At 42.8% G+C, this 22,907-nt stretch overlaps 1 protein-coding gene across 5 annotated transcripts; it reads left to right on the top strand.

Moving 5' to 3' along the window:
- Nucleotides 1-360: 360 nt before the first annotated feature.
- On the top strand, nt 361-19,573 carry LOC110490580 (FAM3 metabolism regulating signaling molecule C). Of its 5 annotated transcripts, none has more exons than XM_090200888.1 (11): nt 548-619; nt 1,808-1,922; nt 7,168-7,224; nt 11,579-11,683; nt 13,407-13,430; nt 13,878-14,001; nt 14,873-14,931; nt 15,415-15,465; nt 15,581-15,665; nt 16,144-16,270; nt 17,360-19,573. In XM_090200888.1, exons 2-11 carry the CDS (start codon nt 1,817-1,819, stop codon nt 17,447-17,449), a joined length of 828 nt encoding a protein of 275 aa, XP_090057014.1. In that variant the 5' UTR covers nt 548-619; nt 1,808-1,816; the 3' UTR covers nt 17,450-19,573. The 5 variants fall into 5 exon arrangements, with proteins under 5 accessions (XP_021419688.1, XP_090057014.1, XP_021419689.1 ...); XM_090200891.1 differs by having other exon boundaries at nt 611-704; nt 1,695-1,922; XM_090200890.1 differs by having other exon boundaries at nt 618-704.
- The last annotated feature ends 3,334 nt before the right edge of the window (nt 19,574-22,907 follow it).

The following is a 22,907-nucleotide window of genomic DNA, read 5'->3' as shown; positions in this document are numbered from 1 at the left end:
AAGCTCAAAAGCCATATCCCTGGGGCTTATACTAGGTTAAGGGGAGTCATCACTGGGGCCCCAATATCTACGTCCATAGTTGATATTAAAGAAAATGTGAAGGGAGGCAGAGTGATTGAGGCCAAAAGTTTGCTCAGTAGGAAAGAGGGTCAAATAAGTGAAAGTTTATCAGTGCTGCTGAGGTTTGAGAAGGTTTTGCCTGGAACAGTACAGATAGCATTCTCTTATTTCAATGTTGTTGACATGCTGAATCATTCTAATGGTCGATTGTTTCAGCAGGTTATAGATAAAGTTGAATGGATTCGGGGGCTTGGGATGGGTTTTTAGCAGGTATTGATTAGTTTTTTATTTTTTATTTTCTAGGTAGACCGTGATTCATCGCAAACTTCAGGACAGTACGTAGCAGTATGCACCTTGAACGTTTGTTTGACCGCTATGATTTAAAGATGAATAGAATGGCCTCACACTCCAGTACAGTAGGTGGCGGTGAAGAATAATGTTTGGCCGTCCTTTATGTTTAGTAGATTGAAGTACCACAAGAGTAAATAGCGATTTTCTGAAACAGGGAAGAAGAGTCTGTCATCGTAAAGGCAAGGCTTGTAACCGTGGCGTTTCTCAGGTAAAGTTGCCAGCTATCTTGCTAACGTTCGCTTTTTTTATTTTAGCTCTTGCCAATTAAATCGACTTGCTGCTGGGGCAATCAGGTTTATCTAACTATTTTGACTAGGGTTGGCTAGTTAGCACTGTTAACGGAATCGAACAAAATTGTGAATCGCTGTAACTAGCTAGTTATGGCTAAATCTAACCATACCTTAACGTTACTTATTTGGGGACGATACTTTATTCAGAAAAGTTGATGTCTAGTTTGCACAGTTAGCTGACTACTGTTACACATGTTAGCCAAACACTAACATATAACTAATTGTGTAGCCAACAGATCTGACCCGATTGTTTAAACTGTACCAGGGTCGGACAGGCTTCCTATGTAGATTAAAGCTGAAATGTATAACTTCCGGTGTAGATTAAGACTGGAGCTAGCGTTAGAAGGTTTGGAAAGCGTAGCTAGCAACCTCAATCCGAATTGTTCCAAAATGGCTGCTGTCCTGCTAACTCACATGAGGACAACATAGCAGTCATTCAATCTTCTTGGTATGACTATTTGGACTACAAGGCATTTCCCATCCCTGTTTTGAGGTATGTTTTCTGAACCATATCTCGCGCCGGCTCCAACCCTAGTGCAGCTGAGCAATCTAGTCGGATCTGCTGGCTAACTAATTGTACAAACTAGGCCGTTTTCATTCAGCTGCCCTGAACATGTCTGTGGGTTTTTCCTTTCAATTAAGGCATAGACAACCAGGTGAGGGGAGTTCTTTACTAATTAGCGACCTTAATGGAATGAGTTTGACATGTGCCCTGAGAGACTAAAAGTGAAATGCCAACAATGCAGAGAGAAAGAAATTAGAAATAACAGAAAAGTAATAATAAATACACAATTAGTAACAATAACTGAGGTAGATATGTACATATGACTAGTTATAAAATGACAACCGGATAGATAATAAACAATAGCAGCAGGGTATGTGATGAGTTAGTCAGTGCAAAAAGGGTAAATGCAGATTGTCCAGGTAGCTATTTGGTTAACTACTTAGCAGTGGCTTGGGGTTATAAACTGTTCAGGATCCTGTTGGTTCCAGACTTGGTGCATCGGTACTGCTTGCAGTGCGGTAGCTGAGAGAACAGTCTATGACTTGGGTGGCTGGAGTCTTTGAAAATGTTTATGGCCTTCCTCTGACACTGCCTGGTATAGAGGTCCTGGATGGCAGGGAGCTCGGCCCCAGTGATGTACTGGTTACACACTACCCTCTGTAGCGCCTTGCGGTTGGATGCCAAGCAGTTGCCATACCAAGCGGTGATGCAACCAGGTAAGATGCTCTCAACGGTGCAGCTGTATGACTTTTTGAGGATCTGAGGACCCATGTCAAATATATTCAGCCTCCTAAAGAGGCATTGTGCCCTCTTCATCACTGTGTTGGTGTGTGGACCATGATAGATCCTTAGTGGAGTGGACACAGAGGAACTTTAAGCTCTCAACCTGCTCCACTACAGCCCTGTCGATGTGAATGGTGATGTGCTCGGCCCTCCGTTTCCTGTAGTCCATGATCAGCTTCTTTGTCTTGCTGACATTTGATTGAGAAGTTGTCCACAGGTCAGATAGAATAGATGTATAACACATAGGAATAGGTATAGGGAAAATGTGCTATAGTTAAAGGGAATACCTATAACCATACTACCCTGTTCACATTACTTGGCAGTTTTTCAGCAGGGTCAAGCTGTCTCTGAACCGCACCTTTGTTCTGTAGCTTGACTCATTTTGTTACCGCCAGGTACAATCCAGGACACAAACTTGCAACTTGTCTAGCTTCCTCAGTGGGTTGTGGGAATTGCGGTTGAAGAATCATTAATGTATGAAGGTTTTCTGTGGTTATTGACCTGCAGTAGAATCTGTCTAACACTTGTAAAGAGACAACTTCAACTGTGTCAGATAAGGGAGGAACAAAATGTGCAACATGCCAGACAAGTGGGTGACAACATTCCCTTGCAGTAATCTCCAGCCCAAAGCCCTGGGGGGTGTGATGTGTAACTGGAAATGAAACAGGCTGAAGGAAGCTAATCCACAGAATACAACCTTGATCCAAGTATCAGATTTTCAATGCACAGCACACAGACACTAAGACTTTGAGAGGCGATGTCAGGACAGGTGGGAGCAGAGAGGGTGATCGTGACAGTAATCACTTAGGTAGGTCTTATCTCTGCTTCATCTTACTGTCATTACCTCTCATTCCCCTCCCAATGCAAAAGCCTCAGTATAGATGAATACATGACAGGTTGTATATAACTCGACCGACCACGCATGCTGCTATTAGCACAGAGTCAAAAAGAAGATGGAATTCACACGGTACCTCTTGCATTGTCTGCTCTCCTGACCTTAAACACGCCTGCATAGTGTGTTAATCAGCTTCCATCAGTCCCTCAACATTGTCTGCTCTCCTGACCTTAAACACGCCTGCATAGTGTGTTAATCAGCTTCCATCAGTCCCTCAACATTGTCTGCTCTCCTGACCTTAAACACGCCTGCATAGTGTGTTAATCAGCTTCCATCAGTCCCTCAACATTGTCTGCTCTCCTGATCTTAAACACGCCTGCATAGTGTGTTAATCAGCTTCCATCAGTCCCTCAACATTGTCTGCTCTCCTGACCTTAAACACGCCTGCATAGTGTTAATCAGCTTCCATCAGTCACTCAACATTGCTTATTGTTTATTACTTTTGCTGTATTGGACCCAACATTATGACACTTTAGACAATGGTTACATATTTTCACCAATGCCAGGTATCAAGTCCTCTCAAAGATGCTTATGAATGTCCTAATGCTCTACCCATTGACATTGTCAGAACAAGCCTCTTAAAATTGCTCAAAAACAAACTCCTCCAATTAGCTCTGTCTCGAAAGCCCCTCTTTATATTTCACAGGCACTGACATAAATTAATCACGCTGTATTTTAAACACTTCAGTTTCCCACTTTTCTCTCAACTGGTCTCTGACCTCCCGAAATGCTTTCTCATCATCGTGGGTGATCAGGCATAACACCATCGTGTCATCAGCAAACTTAATGATGGCGTTGGAGTCGTGTGAGGCTATGCAGTCGTGGTTGAACAGGGAGTACAGGAAGGCACTAAGCACTCGCCCATAAGGGGCCCAGTGTTGAGGATCAGCGTGGGGGATGTGTTGTTGCCTACCCTCACCACTTGGGGGGGGGGGGGGGGGGGGGCTGTCAGGAACTCCAGGATCCAGTTGCAGAAGGTGTTTTTTATTTTATTTTTTATTTCACCTTTATTTAACCAGGTAGGCTAGTTGAGAACAAGTTCTCATTTGCAACTGCGACCTGGCCAAGATAAAGCATAGCAGTATGAGCAGACAACAGAGTTACACATGGAGTAAACAATTAACAAGTCAATAACACAGTAGAAAACAAAGGGGGAGTCTATATACAATGTGTGCAAAAGGCATGAGGTAGGTGAATAATTACAATTTTGCAGATTAACACTGGAGTGATAAATTATCAGATGGCCATGTACAGGTAGAGATATTGGTGTGCAAAAGAGCAGAAAAATAAATAAATAAAAACAGTATGGGGATGAGGTAGGTGAAAATGGGTGGGCTATTTACCAATAGACTATGTACAGCTGCAGCGATCGGTTAGCTGCTCAGATAGCTGATGTTTGAAGTTGGTGAGGGAGATAGAAGTCTCCAACTTCAGCGATTTTTGCAATTCGTTCCAGTCACAGGCAGCAGAGTACTGGAACGAAAGGCGGCCAAATGAGGTGTTGGCTTTAGGGATGATCAGTGAGATACACCTGCTGGAGCGCGTGCTACGGATGGGTGTTGCCATCGTGACCAGTGAGCTGAGATAAGGCGGAGCTTTACCTAGCATGGACTTGTAGATGACCTGGAGCCAGTGGGTCTGGCGACGAATATGTAGCGAGGGCCAGCCGACTAGAGCATACAAGTCGCAGTGGTGGGTGGTATAAGGTGCTTTAGTGACAAAACGGATGGCACTGTGATAGACTGCATCCAGTTTGCTGAGTAGAGTGTTGGAAGCCATTTTGTAGATGACATCGCCGAAGTCGAGGATCGGTAGGATAGTCAGTTTTACTAGGGTAAGCTTGGCGGCGTGAGTGAAGGAGGCTTTGTTGCGGAATAGAAAGCCGACTCTTGATTTGATTTTCGATTGGAGATGTTTGATATGAGTCTGGAAGGAGAGTTTGCAGTCTAGCCAGACACCTAGGTACTTATAGATGTCCACATATTCTAGGTCGGAACCATCCAGGGTGGTGATGCTAGGCGGGCATGCGGGTGCAGGCAGCGATCGGTTGAAAAGCATGCATTTGGTTTTACTAGCGTTTAAGAGCAGTCGGAGGCCACGGAAGGAGTGTTGTATGGCATTGAAGCTTGTTTGGAGGTTAGATAGCACAGTGTCCAATGACGGGCCGAAAGTATATAGAATGGTGTCGTCTGCGTAGAGGTGGATCAGGGAATCGCCCGCAGCAAGAGCAACATCATTGATGTATACAGAGAAAAGAGTCGGCCTGAGAATTGAACCCTGTGGCACCCCATAGAGACTGCCAGAGGACCGGACAGCATGCCCTCCGATTTGACACACTGAACTCTGTCTGCAAAGTAATTGGTGAACCAGGCAAGGCAGTCATCCGAAAAACCGAGGCTACTGAGTCTGCCGATAAGAATATGGTGATTGACAGAGTCGAAAGCCTTGGCAAGGTCGATGAAGAAGGCTGCACAGTACTGTCTTTTATCGATGGCGGTTATGATATCGTTTAGTACCTTGAGTGTGGCTGAGGTGCACCCGTGACCGGCTCGGAAACCAGATTGCACAGCGGAGAAGGTACAGTGGTATTCGAGATGGTCAGTGACCTGTTTGTTGACTTGGCTTTCGAAGACCTTAGATAGGCAGGGCAGGATGGATATAGGTCTGTAACAGTTTGGGTCCAGGGTGTCTCCCCCTTTGAAGAGGGGGATGACTGCGGCAGCTTTCCAATCCTTGGGGATCTCAGACGATATGAAAGAGAGGTTGAACAGGCTGGTAATAGGGGTTGAGACAATGGTGGCGGATAGTTTCAGAAATAGAGGGTCCAGATTGTCAAGCCCAGCTGATTTGTACGGGTCCAGGTTTTGCAGCTCTTTCAGAACATCTGCTATCTGGATTTGGGTAAAGGAGAACCTGGAGAGGCTTGGGCGAGGAGCAGCGGGGGGGGCGGGGCTGTTGGCCGAGGTTGAAGTAGCCAGGCGGAAGGCATGGCCAGCCGTTGAGAAATGCTTATTGAAGTTTTCGATAATCATGGATTTATCGGTGGTGACCGTGTTACCTAGCCTCAGTGCAGTGGGCAGCTGGGAGGAGGTGCTCTTGTTCTCCATTGACTTCACAGTGTCCCAGAACTTTTTGGAGTTGGAGCTACAGGATGCAAACTTCTGCCTGAAGAAGCTGGCCTTAGCTTTCCTGACTGACTGCGTGTATTGGTTCCAGACTTCCCTGAACAGTTGCATATCACGGGGACTATTCGATGCTATTGCAGTCCGCCACAGGATGTTTTTGTGCTGGTCGAGGGCAGTCAGGTCTGGGGTGAACCAAGGGCTGTATCTGTTCTTAGTTCTGCATTTCTTGAACGGAGCATGCTTATCTAAAATGGTGAGGAAGTTACTTTTAAAGAATGACCAGGCATCCTCAACTGACGGGATGAGTCCCAGGATCCTTAGTGTGTGTTCAGTCCCAGGATCCTTAGTTTCAGTTAGCTTCACAGTGTAACATTTTAATTTCTGCTGAAATCAAAATGAAAGAAAAGTTATCTTGCACATTTAGCAGGCTGTGGTGTTAAATAGGCTTTTAGAAGTGCCGTCTTTATTTTGTTACTTATCGTTAATGCCGTCTTTGGTGTGCTGATTAATGCACAAGCATGCTTTTTTTCCCACTACTATTAATATTTATTTTGATTAAGTCATACAAGTGTTACATTGCGTGAAGTTTAAAATACATTATCATTACTACATTACTATTAACACCAAAAAACATTGTATTTAATCAAATATTTTTAGTCGTCTTCTTCAAATGAACGGGAAGATGATGCAATGATGCTATCTTAGCAAGAGGATGGAAATCTAATTTCATTGGTCCTCAACACGTGGCTCAGTCAATTCATTCAGGAGTTAGTGGAGTTAGCAGGGAGTTTAGCCTTCCCTGGAGCATGTTTTGTTCTGAAGACTTTTACCTGGCTGAAAGGTGAGACACATTCGTATGACTGGTTGACCAAAATTGCCTCTTCGTAGGATACCCCTCTAGCTGTGGATGTATTTCTGGCAATATTTATTTAACCATCCCATTATGAACTACCGCTCTTCCTTGTTCTCAGTTAGATGCCAAAGTGAGTCATGTTTTAAACCCAGGAGGAAAGGCTAATGTCCAAGTCGTAGTGTGACATGATCATACCCAACCAGCCAAAGTTAACTAGCTAGTCAACCTTACTGTCGAACCACTGTCTCTCCCTCTATGTCTCTCCACACTGGAGAATATTGACATGTTGCTTTGTCTTTCAACAGGGGCATACATTGTGTTGTACTCACTGCAGATTCTTGGGACCAACATGAGAGCTGGAGGTAGGTTTTGCTATAATAGGAACCTGTTTTTCTGGCAATTAGCATAACTTCTATCACATTTACTTGGGTCAGTGTGTGAAAATGTTTATCTTGGCTATTCAAACCATATTCTTAATCATGGGACAACATAGCCTATGCCTATAGCCTACTTGTTTAGCTTATTAGGAACCCCATTAGCTACTGCCCATGTAGCAGTAGCTAATGGGGTAGCAGCTACTCTTCCTGGGGTCAAAGAACCCTGTCATAAACCTTAGAGAACTTGCAATATTCTATATTATGTCCGGGGGGGGTTCTTAGACAAAGGCTTTGAAATGTCCAAAAATATTCTCTGCTAAATGTCAATAGTCCCCCACAAAATCAATACAGTTCAATCAATAATAAACAATAAACCGTCATGCAACCTCACTTTAACGTCACCATTCTGCTATGTAGCACGCGCTCCAGTAGGTATATCTCTCTGGTCATCCCCAAAGCCAACACCTATTTTGGCCGCCTTTCCTTCCAGGTCTCTGCTGCCAGTGACTGGAACAAATTGCAAAAATTGCTGAAGCTGGAGACTTTTATTTCCCTCACTAACTTTTAACATCAGCTACAGTGGGGCAAAATAAGTATTTAGTCAGCCACCAATTGTGCAAGTCCTCCCACTTAAAAAGATGAGAGGCCTGTAATTTTCATCATAGGTACACTTCAACTATGACAGACAAAATGACAAGAAAAGAAATCCAGAAAATCACATTGTGGGATTTTTATTGAATTTATTTGCAAATGATGGTGGAAAATAAGTATTTGGTCAAGATTTCTGGCTCTCACAGACCTGTAACTTCTTCTTTAAGAGGCTCCTCTGTCCTCCACTCGTTACCTATATTAATGGCACCTGTTTGAACTTGTTATCAGTATAAAAGACACCTGTCCACAACCTCAAACAGTCACACTCCAAACTCCACTATGGCCAAGACCAAAGAGCTGTCAAAGGACACCAGAAACAAAATTGTAGACCTGCACCAGGCTGGGAAGACTGAATCTGCAATAGGTAAGCAGCTTGGTTTGAAGAAATCAACTGTGGGAGCAATTATTAGGAAATGGAAGACATACAAGACCACTGATAATCTCCCTCGATCTGGGGCTCCATGCAAGATCTCACCCTGTGGGGTCAAAATGATCACAAGAACGGTGAGCAAAAATCCCAGAACCACACGGGGGGACCTAGTGAATGACCTGCAGAGAACTGGGACCAAAGTAACAAAGCCTACCATCAGTAACACACTACGCCGCCAGGGACTCAAATCCTGCAGTGCCAGACGTGTCCCCCTGCTTAAGCCAGTACATGTCCAGGCCCGTCTGAAGTTTGCTAGAGAGCATTTGGATGATCCAGAAGAAGATTGGGAGAATGTCATATGGTCAGATGAAACCAAAATATAACTTTTTGGTAAAAACTCAACTCGTCGTGTTTGGAGGTCAAAGAATGCTGAGTTGCATACAAAGAACACCATACCTACTGTGAAGCATAGGGGTGGAAACATCATGCTTTGGGGCTGTTTTTTCTGCAAAGGGACCAGGGCGACTGATCCATGTAAAGGAAAGAATGAATGGGGCCATGTATCGTGAGATTTTGAGTGAAAACCTCCTTCCATCAGCAAGGGCATTGAAGATGAAACGTGGCTGGGTCTTTCAGCATGACAATGATCCCAAACACACGCTGGGCAACAAAGGAGTGGCTTCGTAAGAAGCATTTCAAGGTCCTGGAGTGGCCTAGCCAGTCTCCAGATCTCAACCCCATAGAACATCTTTGGAGGGAGTTGAAAGTCCATGTTGCCCAGCAACAGCCCCAAAACATCACTGCTCTAGAGGAGATCTGCATGGAGGAATGGGCCAAAATACCAGCAACAGTGTGTGAAAACCTTGTGAAGACTTACAGAAAACATTTGACCTCTGTCATTGCCAACAAAGGGTATATAACAAAGTATTGAGATTAACTTTTGTTATTGACCAAATACTTTTTTTCCACTCATTTTGTCTGTCATATTTGAAGTGTACCTATGATGAAAATTACAGGCCTCTATCATCTTTTTAAGTGGGAGAACAAAGGGAGCGCAGTGGGAAACAATAGGTTTGCTGGAGCGATAGAGGGAAAATTAGTGAGAGAGGGGGTGGTGGTTTAGCTGTTGACTTCAGGCTTGCAGTTGCACTGTCTGTCAGTCTGATACACCTGATGGTTTGTTTGTCAAAGCTTCGCAACACTTGCTACTAATCCATTCGATCAATGACAGGAGCGGGCCCCAAAGATTCCAAACACGACCTAGAGCATTAACACCGGCGATCAACTTCAACACTTTACAAGTAGTAGTAGCCAGTAGTAGTAGCCAGTAGTTAAACACACTGTCAAAACTACCACGCCGACCGAGAGCCTCCATGCAGAGCCATTGTTATTATCTCCCTCCTGACTGCTGCTGTGCTCTTAAAGGGGCAGCCCACGGTGAAGGCTCCGTGCAGGATTTCGCTACAAATGTTCACAACCTTTATGGACATCTCCAGTTTAGGTCTAAGAGAATGCTTTGAACCAAATCTAATGCTTTTTGGTTTCAGATTAATTTAACATCAGATTATTGTAATTTCCCATTCTGACACTGACTGTAAGTCTTTTCTAAGAGTCTCTGTGAGCTCATTGCGCACACCACCATCTACAGCCAATCAGCATACATAGTAATTCTATGTCCAAGTTAATCTATGTCCATCGCCCAAGGAAACTGTCTTGAAGGGAACTACTGTACTTATCTGATGTTAGAGAAGCTTCCATTGAAGAACACTCTGGGTTCTGTTGGGTAATTAACTCTTCAACCGTGTGATGGCAGGGGACGTAAAGCCATTCCAAGTGAGTTTTTTTTTCAATAAGAAATGATGATCAATAACACAAGGCTTCACTGAAACCTAACAATACAGCTCCAACTATCATCTACTCAATTTATTTTAGCCAGTCATGAGTCAGTGCAGTACAAGTTGAGTGCCTTTCCCTATATGCATGCTGAAAGTCATTAGTTAACTTGTTCTTTATAAAATAGCATTGCATTTGTTCAAACGCAGTTCTCCATCAGTTTACTGAAAACAGGCAGCACACTGACTGGGTGGATGTTAGAGGCAGCAAAGGGTGCTTTACTATTTGTAGGTAGTGGAATTACTTTAGCTTTCTTCCACACCGGTGGACACAATCCTGATTAAAGACATGGCAAATTGGGGTGGCAATACAGTCTTACCATTCTCAGTAGTTTCCCCATCTAGGTTGTCTATACTTGGTGGCTTATCATTGATGGATGCTAACTGTTTTTCCACCTATTCCACACTAACTTGACCAAATTCAAAACGGCATTCCTGATCTTTCATTATTAGATCTTCAATGCACATATGTTGGTTTGATGTTTTAACTGACTAATGTTTGTATTCTTTACTGGTGAAATAGTCATTGAAATGATTTCTGTATCAAAAGGTTCTGCTAAAATGGCCCATCAACATCAATGAACGATGTAGATTTAATTGGGTTTTCTGTCCATAATATAACTTAAGGTGGTCCAAAGTATTTTCCCATAGTTTTTAAATGTAATTTATCTTGTTTTAGTAATATTCTTATTTTTTTCTTAAAAATAAATAAATAATTGAGTCACAATGTCTGTTGACAGTATGTCAACCAATCAGCTGAGCAGCCTGAATTGTTTGTCACTTTTTCTTCATTTCTTTGGACCATACCATTTTTCAGTTCATTGACCCAGGGGGCTCTAACAGTTCTCAGTTTCTTAACAGGTACATAATTGGCAGGAATAATTTTACAAATACTCCAAGTGCTGCATCTAGTTTCTCCTCCTTATACACATCAGGCCAACAAATGTCATCTTAAACAAGAGTCCTGAGAACATTCTGTAAGATCTGTTATAAATAGCTTTAGACCCTGCCTTTGGTACTTCTGGCTTTTCTTGTTATTGCCATAATGTTATGGTCACTACAGCCAATGGGAACTGATATTGCTTTGGAGCCAAGCTCTGCAGCAGTGGTGAAGATCTGATCAATACTAGTGGATGTCACAGATCCAACACTATTGGTTTACACTCTAGTTGGTTGAGTGATAACCTGGGTCATGTTACAGGCTTTAGTCACAGTAAGAAGCTTCCTCTCGAGAGGACAACTAGATAACCAGTCAATGTTCAGGTCACCAAGCAAATTCATTTCTCTGTTAGCATCAGAGACCTTATCTGACACACATATTAGGCATGGTGTTGAAATAGTGTTCCATTTCCTCTCTCTCCTCTCTCCTGCTGTCTATTGATCTCTTCATTCTCTTTCTTTGGTCTATGTATCTAATTTCCTTCAGGCATCTTGAAGTTGGCTGCATTGGTTTCCGTCTTTTTCCTGGCAGTTTTCCTTGCCTTCCAGCTGCTGGAAATTAACATGGACTTCAATCTGGGGAATGTGTTTGGTGAGTTTGGTTACAGGTGTTTTCCAGTGTTGTAACTGTGCATATCAATCTATTGCCTGAGCTTGCATGGAATTCCAAAGAGTAATCACTTAGTTTCAAAGGCTATTGTTTTGAATACATCTCTAAATAGATGGTATTAATAATCTTCACCAGCGATTCTAAATTTAGGCCTTCAGAAAAACCTTTGTTGTGTCTGCATGCGATACCCCTTAGTCTCTGGCTGAAGCTAAATTCACACACTACGGAGACGGAAGGTGAGTAGCGCAATGTTGTTTTTCGTCACAAAAGGGGTGGCTCCTTGTACGGCCGAATGCCAGAAAATATTACTTTTGTGCTACCTGGAAATTGAGACGCTCAGTATCATTCCTTCCGCAGTCGTGGGGGCAGTGTTGTCGCTCGGTATCATTCCTTCCGCAGCCGTGGGGCCAGTGTTGTCGCTCGGTATCATCCCTTCCGCAGCCGTGGGGCCAGTGTTGTCGCTCGGTATCATTCCTTCCGCAGCCGTGGGGCCAGTGTTGTCGCTCGGTATCATCCCTTCCGCAGCCGTGGGGCCAGTGTTGTCGCTCGGTATCATTCCTTCCGCAGCCGTGGGGCCAGTGTTGTCGCTCGGTATCATTCCTTCCGCAGCCGTGGGGGCAGTGTTGTCGCTCGGTATCATTCCTTCCGCAGCCGTGGGGCCAGTGTTGTCGCTCGGTATCATCCCTTCCGCAGCCGTGGGGGCAGTGTTGTCGCTCGGTATCATTCCTTCCGCAGCCGTGGGGCCAGTGTTGTCGCTCGGTATCATCCCTTCCGCAGCCGTGGGGGCAGTGTTGTCGCTCGGTATCATTCCTTCCGCAGCCGTGGGGCCAGTGTTGTCGCTCGGTATCATCCCTTCCGCAGCCGTGGGGCCAGTGTTGTCGCTCGGTATCATTCCTTCCGCAGCCGTGGGGCCAGTGTTGTCGCTCGGTATCATCCCTTCCGCAGCCGTGGGGCCAGTGTTGTCGCTCGGTATCATTCCTTCCGCAGCCGTGGGGCCAGTGTTGTCGCTCGGTATCATTCCTTCCGCAGCCGTGGGGGCAGTGTTGTCGCTCGGTATCATTCCTTCCGCAGCCGTGGGGCCAGTGTTGTCGCTCGGTATCATTCCTTCCGCAGCTGTGGGGCCAGTGTTGTCGCTCGGTATCATCCCTTCCGCAGCCGTGGGGCCAGTGTTGTCGCTCGGTTCCTTGTTCTGATCTACAGGTTATTCATCAAAGTAGCCTATTTTGTATTTGTAACCAAATATAATCTCTGCGACTGTTCAAATGCTAAACCAAACAACAAGAATCCACCCCCTGAAAATATTTAGTTTATTAGTAATAACCAGTGATTCCAGGCTATTGTGAAGTGGTAGAACCTGCTTTAGCCAACTAGCTAGCCATGTGCTTTTATCTGATATCTGAATGAGTACACAAGCAGGATATCAAACTGGGATAATGTTTTAGGTTGCACCGGCAAGTAGAAGAGTATTTGCTAGGGCATGTTCATAAAAAAACATTTAAAAAAAAAGCTACATCTGATTTCACATGGAGATGTGATGCTAAAAGGTCTGGCCAGCTTGCTATGTTTTTAGCCAGGCTACAGCCAGATTTAGTGCAAAGCTCAATGTTTTAACTTTCTTAAATAAGGAACTCATGAGCTCACGGGCTAATGTCATAGACATCTGGAACTCGAGTCTAACTTGTCTGTTTCTGTCCCTCCACAACAGGGTCTATGCCTGTAGAGGAAGGCCGTAAGTATACTTCAATAACTTCTCCTGTTACATCACTTTAACCTGGTTCCCTCAATCAATCAAGTTACATTTCTTCTTTTCTTTCCCTCCCGTGGTATATGAAAATCAGAACTGATCTTCTCTTAACAATCCATGGAAACACCTTACCATGTATGCTTAAGTGTTAGCTAAGTAGTTCATCTGTGTGTATTGTGTACTTACCACCTGGCCTTCATTGTGAATGTTTTGGTTCTTTAGCTGTTGAGTTCTATGTAAATATTCTGGTTTGTTCTGTAGGTGTGAGTTATATTGTGCGTGAGAGATTCAAGCTGTGTGTGTAATAGTAGACTGTGTTTGCAGGACCTAGATATGTACGTGTTTGCTGATATTGTGTGTTTTTGATGGGGGGGGGGGGGGGATGCTAAAGTGTGTTGGTATGGTATACTCTGTTTGGAATTCCATTCACAGCTACCAGACTGGAACGCTACAAGTGTGGCCTCTCCAAACCATGTCCCGAGGGACACTTCTCCTTTAAGATGGCCAGCGGAGCAGCCAGTGTTGTCGGTCCCAAAATCTGCCTGGAGGACAACATGTAAGAGACAAGATGGACCAATAATAACAGTACAACCAAAGACCCACATCCCTCTCAACCCATAATAACAGTACAACCAAAGACCCACATCCCTCTCAACCCATATTAACAGTACAACCAAAGACCCACATCCCTCTCAACCCATATTAACAGTACAACCAAAGACCCACATCCCTCTCAGCCGATACGCAGTGGCCTAATTAGAAACAAGTATTTTAAATAAGACACGTTTTATCCCCACCACCCACACACACACACACACACACACACACACAAAATAACCTTACACTTGACTTTTCCTACTTGCACTGACTTTGCTGATAACTATTTTCTATTTTGAAAGAATTTACAGCACTTACAATGACTTATGTAGTTGTCTCACTCTGCTAAATGACTAAAAGGTAAACATCTATTGCCAGGTAGAAATCTAGAGTGCAAGGCTGACACAATAGGATATTCTACAACACAATTATCCATGTCTGTTCTACAGGATGCATTTCTATTCTTATTTTATAGATTCCTAGACAGACTAGCGTAGACCGGTATGAACTGAGGTGGAGATTCAATTTAAACATGCCTGAAGCAACCTGTTGACTGTTAACCCTCTATTTAATTAACTGTTGACTCTTGTGGCATTCTGCATCCGTGTTATTGAAATCCAATTCCTCAGGCATTGCTTCAAGGGAATCAAGTCTGGTTAGGAATAAGTATTTTATTTTTGTGTCGACGCTTTACGACCAGGGTGTGACAAGTCTCAGTGCAGTGGTACACGCCCGGGAACAAAGACAAGGATGGGACAAACCTAACCACAAAGTACCCAATAAAATACATGCAGGCTCACTGTCACATAATGCTTAATTTGTCCTTTCAGATTGATGAGTGGAGTCAAGAACAACGTGGGCAGAGGAATTAACATCGCCCTGGTTAACGGTAAACTAGCCTTGTCACTGCTACATGCCATAGACAAACAGTACTTCTCCTTGTAGTCAAATCAGATGTTTTACATGACTACATCTGTGAGTAATATGACAATTGAAAATTACATCTGGTGTGTGAAACATTTACTTTGTTCAGGGATTGGCAGCTCGAGTCCTTCGAGGATGTGTAGATGGCTGTTAGTGCTGGGCTGGAACAAAAGCCTGCATACAACATGGCCCTGGACTGTAGTTGCCCATCCCTGCCTTGGTTAACTACTTCAATACTAACTCGTCCATACCGCTGTTCATATACACTGAGTGTACAAAACATTAAGAACACCTTCCTAATATTGAGTTGCACCCCCTTTTGCCCTCAGAAAAGCCTCAATTTGTCAGGGCATGTACTAATGTACTACTCTGAATGCACTATTCATGATAGGAGTTGGCCTGTGATCGTACGTTAGCTTGTCGTAAACAAGTTGTTTGTTCTCCACAGGAAAGACAGGGGACCTCATCAAGACAGACCACTTTGACATGTGGGCGGGAGGTGAGGCCTTAGTTTCAGTTAGATTTCCCGTGTTTCCGTGTCATGGAGTGCCTCTTGACTAGGCAGGCGGACCAGGCAAACCAGTCTTGTACCTGTGTATTTGTTGTGTGTGCAGATGTCAACACGCTCATCACATTCCTGAAGACTATTGAAGAAGGAACAGTAGTGATGATGGCCACGTTTGACGATTCGGCCTCCAAGTAGGTGTTCCGAACTGAAAAAAAGATGCACATTCAGCATTTAACTTCTCCGTGAACTCTTAGATTATAATTTTAAGCTTAGGCAAATACTTCAGTTAAGTGTCTTGATCAATCTTTTTCGTTCCTCCAGGGGCTGAATTGAACCCTTGTAGAATTGACAAATGACTATCACATAAATAAACCCGTTAACTGACTGCGGGGAAATGTAAATGAATTTCGCCCTAACTGCTGATATTAAAGGAGTCACCAATTACTGATGTATAACAATGGTGACTAAGAGCAAAGGTTCAAGGAAAGGAAAGAGTGGTAGGTAGAGATATTTAAGTCTACAGACTCTCAATGACATTCTAGCTGTGTATTCACTAGCAAACGGGGAGGAACTACCTGAACTTGTCCAATAAGAAACGTTTTATTTTTGTGTTGAAACATTTTGCTACGGTGTGCACAAATGAATACGACCTTGCTTTGTGGTCTACAGGCTGAATGACGAGTCCAGGAAGATGATTGGTGAACTTGGCAGTTCCAGCATCAGCACATTAGGCTTCAGGGACAACTGGATCTTTGTGGGAGGCAAAGGGATCAAGACCAAGAGTCCCTTTGAGCAGGTAACTTCAACCCCCCCCCCCCCCTTTAAAAAAAAATCTTTATCCTCCTTAACCTGGTTTGTTCACATTTTTCTTTCTGGTCTGTTCACATGGGACTTTTTCACCTCTCCCCGTTGAAATATCAAGGCTTCAGTGGAGCACAGCTGATGGAACTTTGTCTATAGAAATACCTTTTATCATGATACAGACTCATTTTCTAGCCCTGTCATAAAGAGTTGCGCGACATCCAGATGCATTTCATACATGTCATCGTCTACAACCCTCAGACTTAACTCTGGACCGCCAAGCCAATCCCACTGCATTTTTTCATTGTTCCCCTCTAATCAGGGACTGATTTGGACTCGAGACACTGTGTGTGTGTGTACGCAATTGAATTATCAGGTAGAACAGAACCAGCAGACTCCGGACTTTGTAGAGTAAGAGTTGAACACCCCTGGTCAACAACGTCGCAGATGTCATCGGAGGATTGATTACCTAGAGAAGCAAGGTGAAATATCCCAAATGGAGCTAGATGAAGCCAGAACAATAATCTACTTGTTGAACACCAGACTGATGGCTATAGCTATGCTCATGGTCATCACTCACTGTTCAGTTTGTCAAGGTCCCAACATCAGCGTATAACTGTCCTGCAACAGGGCACTTTGATGCGAGAATGCACTCGAATGTTTTGTAAACTAAAAACTTGCTCTATATGATATGTAAAACACAGCTGCTCCATGATTTAGTTTTCGTTCTTTACAGTCCTGAACTATTGATTTCATTATCTGAGTTTCACCAGACAAGACAATTTTGAGAATACTGTCTTTTTACATTTCCATCTGACCCTTGAACATGTTGTCCCAGAGTGAACAGGCACTCCTTCAATATTGACTTTCCATCCTCCCTTATGTGTTCTTGGGACATTGTTTGTGATCGCTGTGCCGGTACACACACAGCCTTATCAGACAAGAGGGGCCATGCATTGTGCTTCCCAAATGGCACCCTATTCCCTTTGTAGTGCACAAAACACTTGCACTATATAGGGAATAGGCTGCCATTTGGGATGCTACCATTGGGTCTAATCCAAAACCTCTGTCTCTGCCTCTACAGCACATAAAGAACCATGCCGAAACCAACAAGTATGAGGGCTGGCCCGAGGTGCTGGAGATGGAAGGCTGCATACCCCAAAGACAGGAATGATCTTTTCACTTGATCCCTCGACTGTTCCCTTCATAGCCGACCCCTTCACGCCGTCTCCCATTCTTCTCTTAAAATAGTGTACTTGCACACTTTCCTATGATGGCTCTAACAATGGTTGAACCTCCCTCCACCTAATGCTAACACCAACGCAGCCTTTGTATTTTAGAGACTGTCCCTCTGCGTTGCAGCTGTCAATGTTTGCAGCAATCGTGTTTGACGTCAGGAAGCATCCTTGTTTGTGTCAAGGTATTGTCTATCAATAGAAAGAGGAATGGTATGGCAGAAATTCCTGTTACTGGTTATTCTGCAGAATGTACCAAGATCACTGTGAAATTTGTAAATAGAACTACAAAAAAAGTATCAAACTTTTGAACATCCATATTGTAATATAACATCTTGGAAAGCTATATGGCTTAAGATCCTTGTTACTTAAGAGTGAATTTATATTATAGCTTTTTATCTTTAGTGATTGGTCTTTTAAATGGTTAGTTTTTGTGTGGTTTGGGAGTGGAATGAATGAGGAAGCGTGTAGCTAAAGCTTGTTAGTGGGGATTTTGACTTGTGTGCATCTTCCTTGAATAGAATGAGAATTGTTGGTTTTGGATGGGGGTCATGTACCTAAGTGTTTTAGTAAAAATCTATAGATATTTTAGGGAAATATTTAGCTGGTTTTGCTGATTTGATAAATAAATCACTTGGGAATTTATTGGCACCTTGACAGCCTTGGAAAAACCATTCAAGAAATAGATTGATACGTTACAAAGATGACTAGGTTTTGATTTTGTGGCTAGATCTTACTTTCCCCAGTATCGCTGGTTTACTTTAAAGACTAACTGCATCACATCTCTTCCACTAAAGCTTTGATTACCTCATTGCGACTGACTTTTTTGTTCTTATCATATAATGCAAGAACTGCCTAGGCTGAAGCTCACAGCTTTTAGCTGAGTTACTGCTGGCTTTTGCAACATTGCATCATGTCCCCCCTGGATCTTCTTCAGTGAGCGGTCTCAGTACCACTACCACTGTTCATTAGCTGTGGTCATATTAGCTACAATTCAACCCAGCTGTCATTTTGTCACACTTGGAATGGAGTAAGCTACATATATAACAAATACATTTGACGTTTTATTTAAAGAAGCAAGTCAATTAAGAACAAATTCTTATTTACAATGAAGGCCTACACCGGCCAAACCCAGATGACGCTGGGCCAATCATGTGACGCCCCATGGGAGTACCAATCAGGACCCGTTGTGATACCGTCTGGAATGGAACCAGGGTGTCTAGTGACTCCTCAAGCACTGGGATTCAGTGCCTTAGAGTGCTGCACCACTCTGGGACCCATGGATTGATTCAGTGGATGAATTCCTGTTCTGTGTGTGAAGTTGAATCCAGTGGGAGATTATTGCATATGCAGTTATGTCATGTGCTTTAACTACGGTAACACCTGGTGCTGAAAGTAGCACACGTTTCAGAGTGTAATGTAAAACTCTTGTTGCCTAAAACATCTCAGCTCGGTCCCCTAGTTGGTTCAAAGGATATCTGTCTGTTTTTGGTCAAATGGCAGGAATACAATCCTGTTTCTGTTTGCTTTTAGGGCAGTACGTGTTACCTAACACAATGTGATTGTGGAGGCTATTCTGAAACCTGTTCCCCCCATCCACTTGTCTATGGAGTCATTGTAATGAAGGATTTCTCCTTTTGTCTTTACATTGGCAAGATATTTTAGCACAATGAATGACATCCTCCACATTGCCTTTTAAAAAAAGATCTGTGTTCTGTTTTTTGGTTTCATTTGAAGACCTTGAGTGAAGTGAAAAGCCCAAATCGATGCCATTCCAAAAACAAGTGTGCCCTTCCTGCTCTTAATGGAATTCATTCCACCAATGTGCCTTGTCTGACTTACAAATCCATAGACAGTCTATGTAATATTTCCTATTTCTGCACCTCTACTAAACTACTGATTCGTTAGTTATACATGTTGTTGTTACAAGGGAGTTAAATGGGGAACAATTCTGATAATTGTGACTCATTTTGTTGCAATGTCTTACATCGGTGTCGTGAAACATTTCAAACAACTTACCATTCATGAGTATAATTAATAAAGCTCAACCTGTCTTCATTGTACATGTGACATCTATTTCTCTCACAATGCCTTGAACATCTTAAATCCTTTATGTTGGCAGATGAAGTTGACTTGATTTTAGGGAGGAAAGAAGGAGTACATCCGGCTTCGCCTGTGGGGTCGTATGAGGGGGTGCAGAGGCATATTTCTGTCTGTAGTAAAGCCCTTTTGGGAGGAGAAACTAATTTTCATTGGCTGTGCCTGGCTCCACAGGACCCCTGCCCAGTCATGTGAAATCCGTAGATTAGGGCCTAATGATTTTATTTCAATTGACTGAATTCCTTATGAACTTTAACTCTGTCAAATCTTTGAAACTGATACATGTTGCGTTTTATATTTTTGTTCGGTATAGTCATCTGCATCAATCTGGCTTGTCTTCAAGATGTTGCATCATACTCAATGTTGCAGATGGAAATGGCATGAATAGATATAGCTATTTGTTTTGTTACTGTGACACTATCTGTTCTACATAGCCTAATGTTTCTAAACTAAGAACATTCCACAGGGTTGTGCTGGGATTCTATTATATAATAATTAAATACCCTATTATCTTTGCAAAAGGTCAGCAATAATTTACCACCTGGTTTTAATAAGAATTATAAACTGGGTGGTTTGAGCCCTGAATGCTGATTGGATGACAGCTGCGGTATATCAAACCATCTACCACGGGTATGACAAAACATTTATTTTTACTGCTCTAATTATATTGGTGACCAGTTTATAACAGCAATAAGGCATGAGTTGGTGGTATATGGCCAATATACCACTAAGGGCTGTATCCAGGCACTCTGTCGTGTTTAAGAACAGCCTGTAGCTGATATTGGCCATATACCACATGCTTTCGGGGCTTATTGCTTAAATATATGACTATGGCTATTGTTGGCATGTATTTTGAATTCATACTTGTACACAATGCACATCACAACTACACACCTGTGTGGTTTCAACGCCAACAACGCTCTAATCAGATCACTTGCAGGTCATGCATACTGACCTTGCGCTCAACTGCCGTAAAAACAGTTTGTATTTTCAAAAACGTTGTAAGTAGTAAATAATTAAAACAATACATTTGACAGTGAAAACAATGTACAAAGCAGAATAATCACTGGTAAAATGCAAAATACATTTCAACTGTAGGCATATGCCATTTTCTTGACAATTTGGGAGTGCTTTGTCTGGAGCCAGATAGCTGCCAAGAGGTTGAACATCGTAAGAAAAGCCATACGTATATTGTTAGGATCGTAAGAAAAGCCATACGTATATTGTTAGGATCGTAAGAAAACCATGCATGAAACGTAAACGTAACATTTCATCTGTGAACGAACAAACAGCATGTTACGACTACGGACTAAACGGCCTGTGAGGAGTGATACGTGAACGAGCATAACGCAGTACAAAAAAAAGTAGACCAAACGGCCTGTGAGGAGTGATACGTGAACAAGCATAACGCAGTACAAAAAAAAACTGGGAAACCAGAAAGAGAGAACTTGCACATTTTCAAGTTAAGTCTCCATTCTCTATTACTCCTCAGTTGAGTTGACTTCACATGTAGGAAGCTAATGCAATGGATGTGTTTGCCAGGGCAAGTCTATATGGTGCTATCTGTATTATGTCTACAACGGTGAAGTTTCAGTCTGCTAGGTATCTATAGCATGGGCACTCAAAATATTATTTTATAGAATATTTTAAAATGAATTTCATGAATTTAAAATAATTTGACATTATTTATATATGGATGATATATATATATGGATTTTGAAATTAGCAAGGGAGAGGTTAAACCTAGGCTAAATCTGGCATCCGCTTATTCCCACACTTTACAGTAACTGTTCCAGTGGTCTTAGGTAGTGTCTGTATAGGCTATCCCCTCCATCGTGACACTGCTACCCAATTCAAGAGGTTGTGAATTCCATGCTGCACCACAGCACCATGCGCCTTTGGGAAAGCACCGCTCAGACTCCGAAGATGCCCTTCTGGAGCCATGCAGCCATAGTCATTATACCCTAATATAGGCCTATTAGCCAAATAAAAGGCAGAGCATGCATGATGCGTGCAACTCATCATTCCAACATATTTGAACATTTAATTCATCCTTCATTCAGTTCAGTCAGTATGTCATCCATTCAGTCATTTGTCTGAGTTGCAATAGGAACTGAATCAAAGAGAATAGAACAGTCTTATCCATTTGTTTATTGTGTGTATCAAAATGAGATACATTCTCAAGTTCTTTAGCCTATCACTTTAATAATTCAATCTTAATTTAGGCCTACCCAAATACAAAAGAAGCCTTCAACTTGTAAGCATATAGCCTCTAAATAAATGTTAAACAAAATAGTTGAAGTACATGCAATGGCGGATAGGGGAAACAGATCTGGCAATAAGAATAGGCTATAGATAGCCTAGGGGTCCCAAATGCTCAAGACTATTTCACTCAGGACAGGTTATAGTCAATACTTAATATTTTGTTTTGTCTCATTTATTGTTACGGATATAGCCTCTGCGTGATAGGGTTGTGCGATGCAGATGGCTATAACAAGCAAATACAACAGTCAAAATGCCTAATGTAAGGCCTACAGTCCGTGCTCCCAAATACTGGAAAAAGTGTGATTCATTCGGTTACATCAGTGGTTCCCAAACTTTTTATAGTCCCGTACCCCTTCAAACATTCAACCTCCAGCTGCGTACCCCCTCTTGCTCCAGGATCAGCGAACTCTCAGATATTGTGTTTGCCAGACTGAGAAGAACTCCAACTTCTTAATCATAGCCTCAATTTTGTCCCACACATTGAATATAGTTGCAGAGAGTCCCTGTAATCCTAGATTCAGATCATTCAGGCAAGAAAAAACATCACCCAGATAGGCCAGTCGTGTGAGAAACTCATCATCATGCAAGTGGTCAGACAAGTGAAAATTATGGTCAGTAAAGAACTTTAAGATCATCTCTCAATTAAAAAAAAAAGTGTCAGTACTTTTCCCCTTGATAACCAGCGCACTTCTGTATGTTGTAAAAGAGTTACATGGTCGCTGCCCATATCATTGCATAGTGTTGAAAATACACAAGAGTTCAGGGGCCTTGCTTTAACCAAGTAAACCATTTTCAATGTATTTTCCAAAACGTCTTTCAAGCTGTCAGGCATTCCCTTGGCAGCAAGAGCCTCTCGGTGAATGCTGCAGTGTACCCAAGTGGCATCGGAAGCAACTGCTTGCGCGTTACCACTCCACTATGTCTCCCTGTCATGGCTTTTGCTCCATCAGTACAGATACCAACACATCTTGACCACCAAAGTCCATTTGATGTCACAAAGCTATCCAATACAAAGCTGTCCAATATCCTCCC

This window comes from Oncorhynchus mykiss, chromosome 15, assembly GCF_057628025.1.
Source record: "Oncorhynchus mykiss isolate SJ-2025 chromosome 15, ASM5762802v1, whole genome shotgun sequence".
Lineage (NCBI taxonomy): Eukaryota > Metazoa > Chordata > Actinopteri > Salmoniformes > Salmonidae > Oncorhynchus > Oncorhynchus mykiss.
The sequence above is the reverse complement of the archived record's forward strand: the minus strand, read 5'-3'. Positions and strand labels throughout refer to the sequence as shown.

Excerpts from the sequence above, each read along its gene's own strand:
- LOC110490580 (XM_090200888.1), top strand. The coding sequence starts at position 1,817 with ATGGCAGGGAGCTCGGCCCCAGTGATGTACTGGTTACACACTACCCTC. Across the intron at positions 1,923-7,167 it reads CCAAGCGGTGATGCAACCAG|GGGCATACATTGTGTTGTAC; the intron begins GTAAGATGCTCT and ends GTCTTTCAACAG. Across the intron at positions 16,271-17,359 it reads CCAAGAGTCCCTTTGAGCAG|CACATAAAGAACCATGCCGA; the intron begins GTAACTTCAACC and ends CTGCCTCTACAG.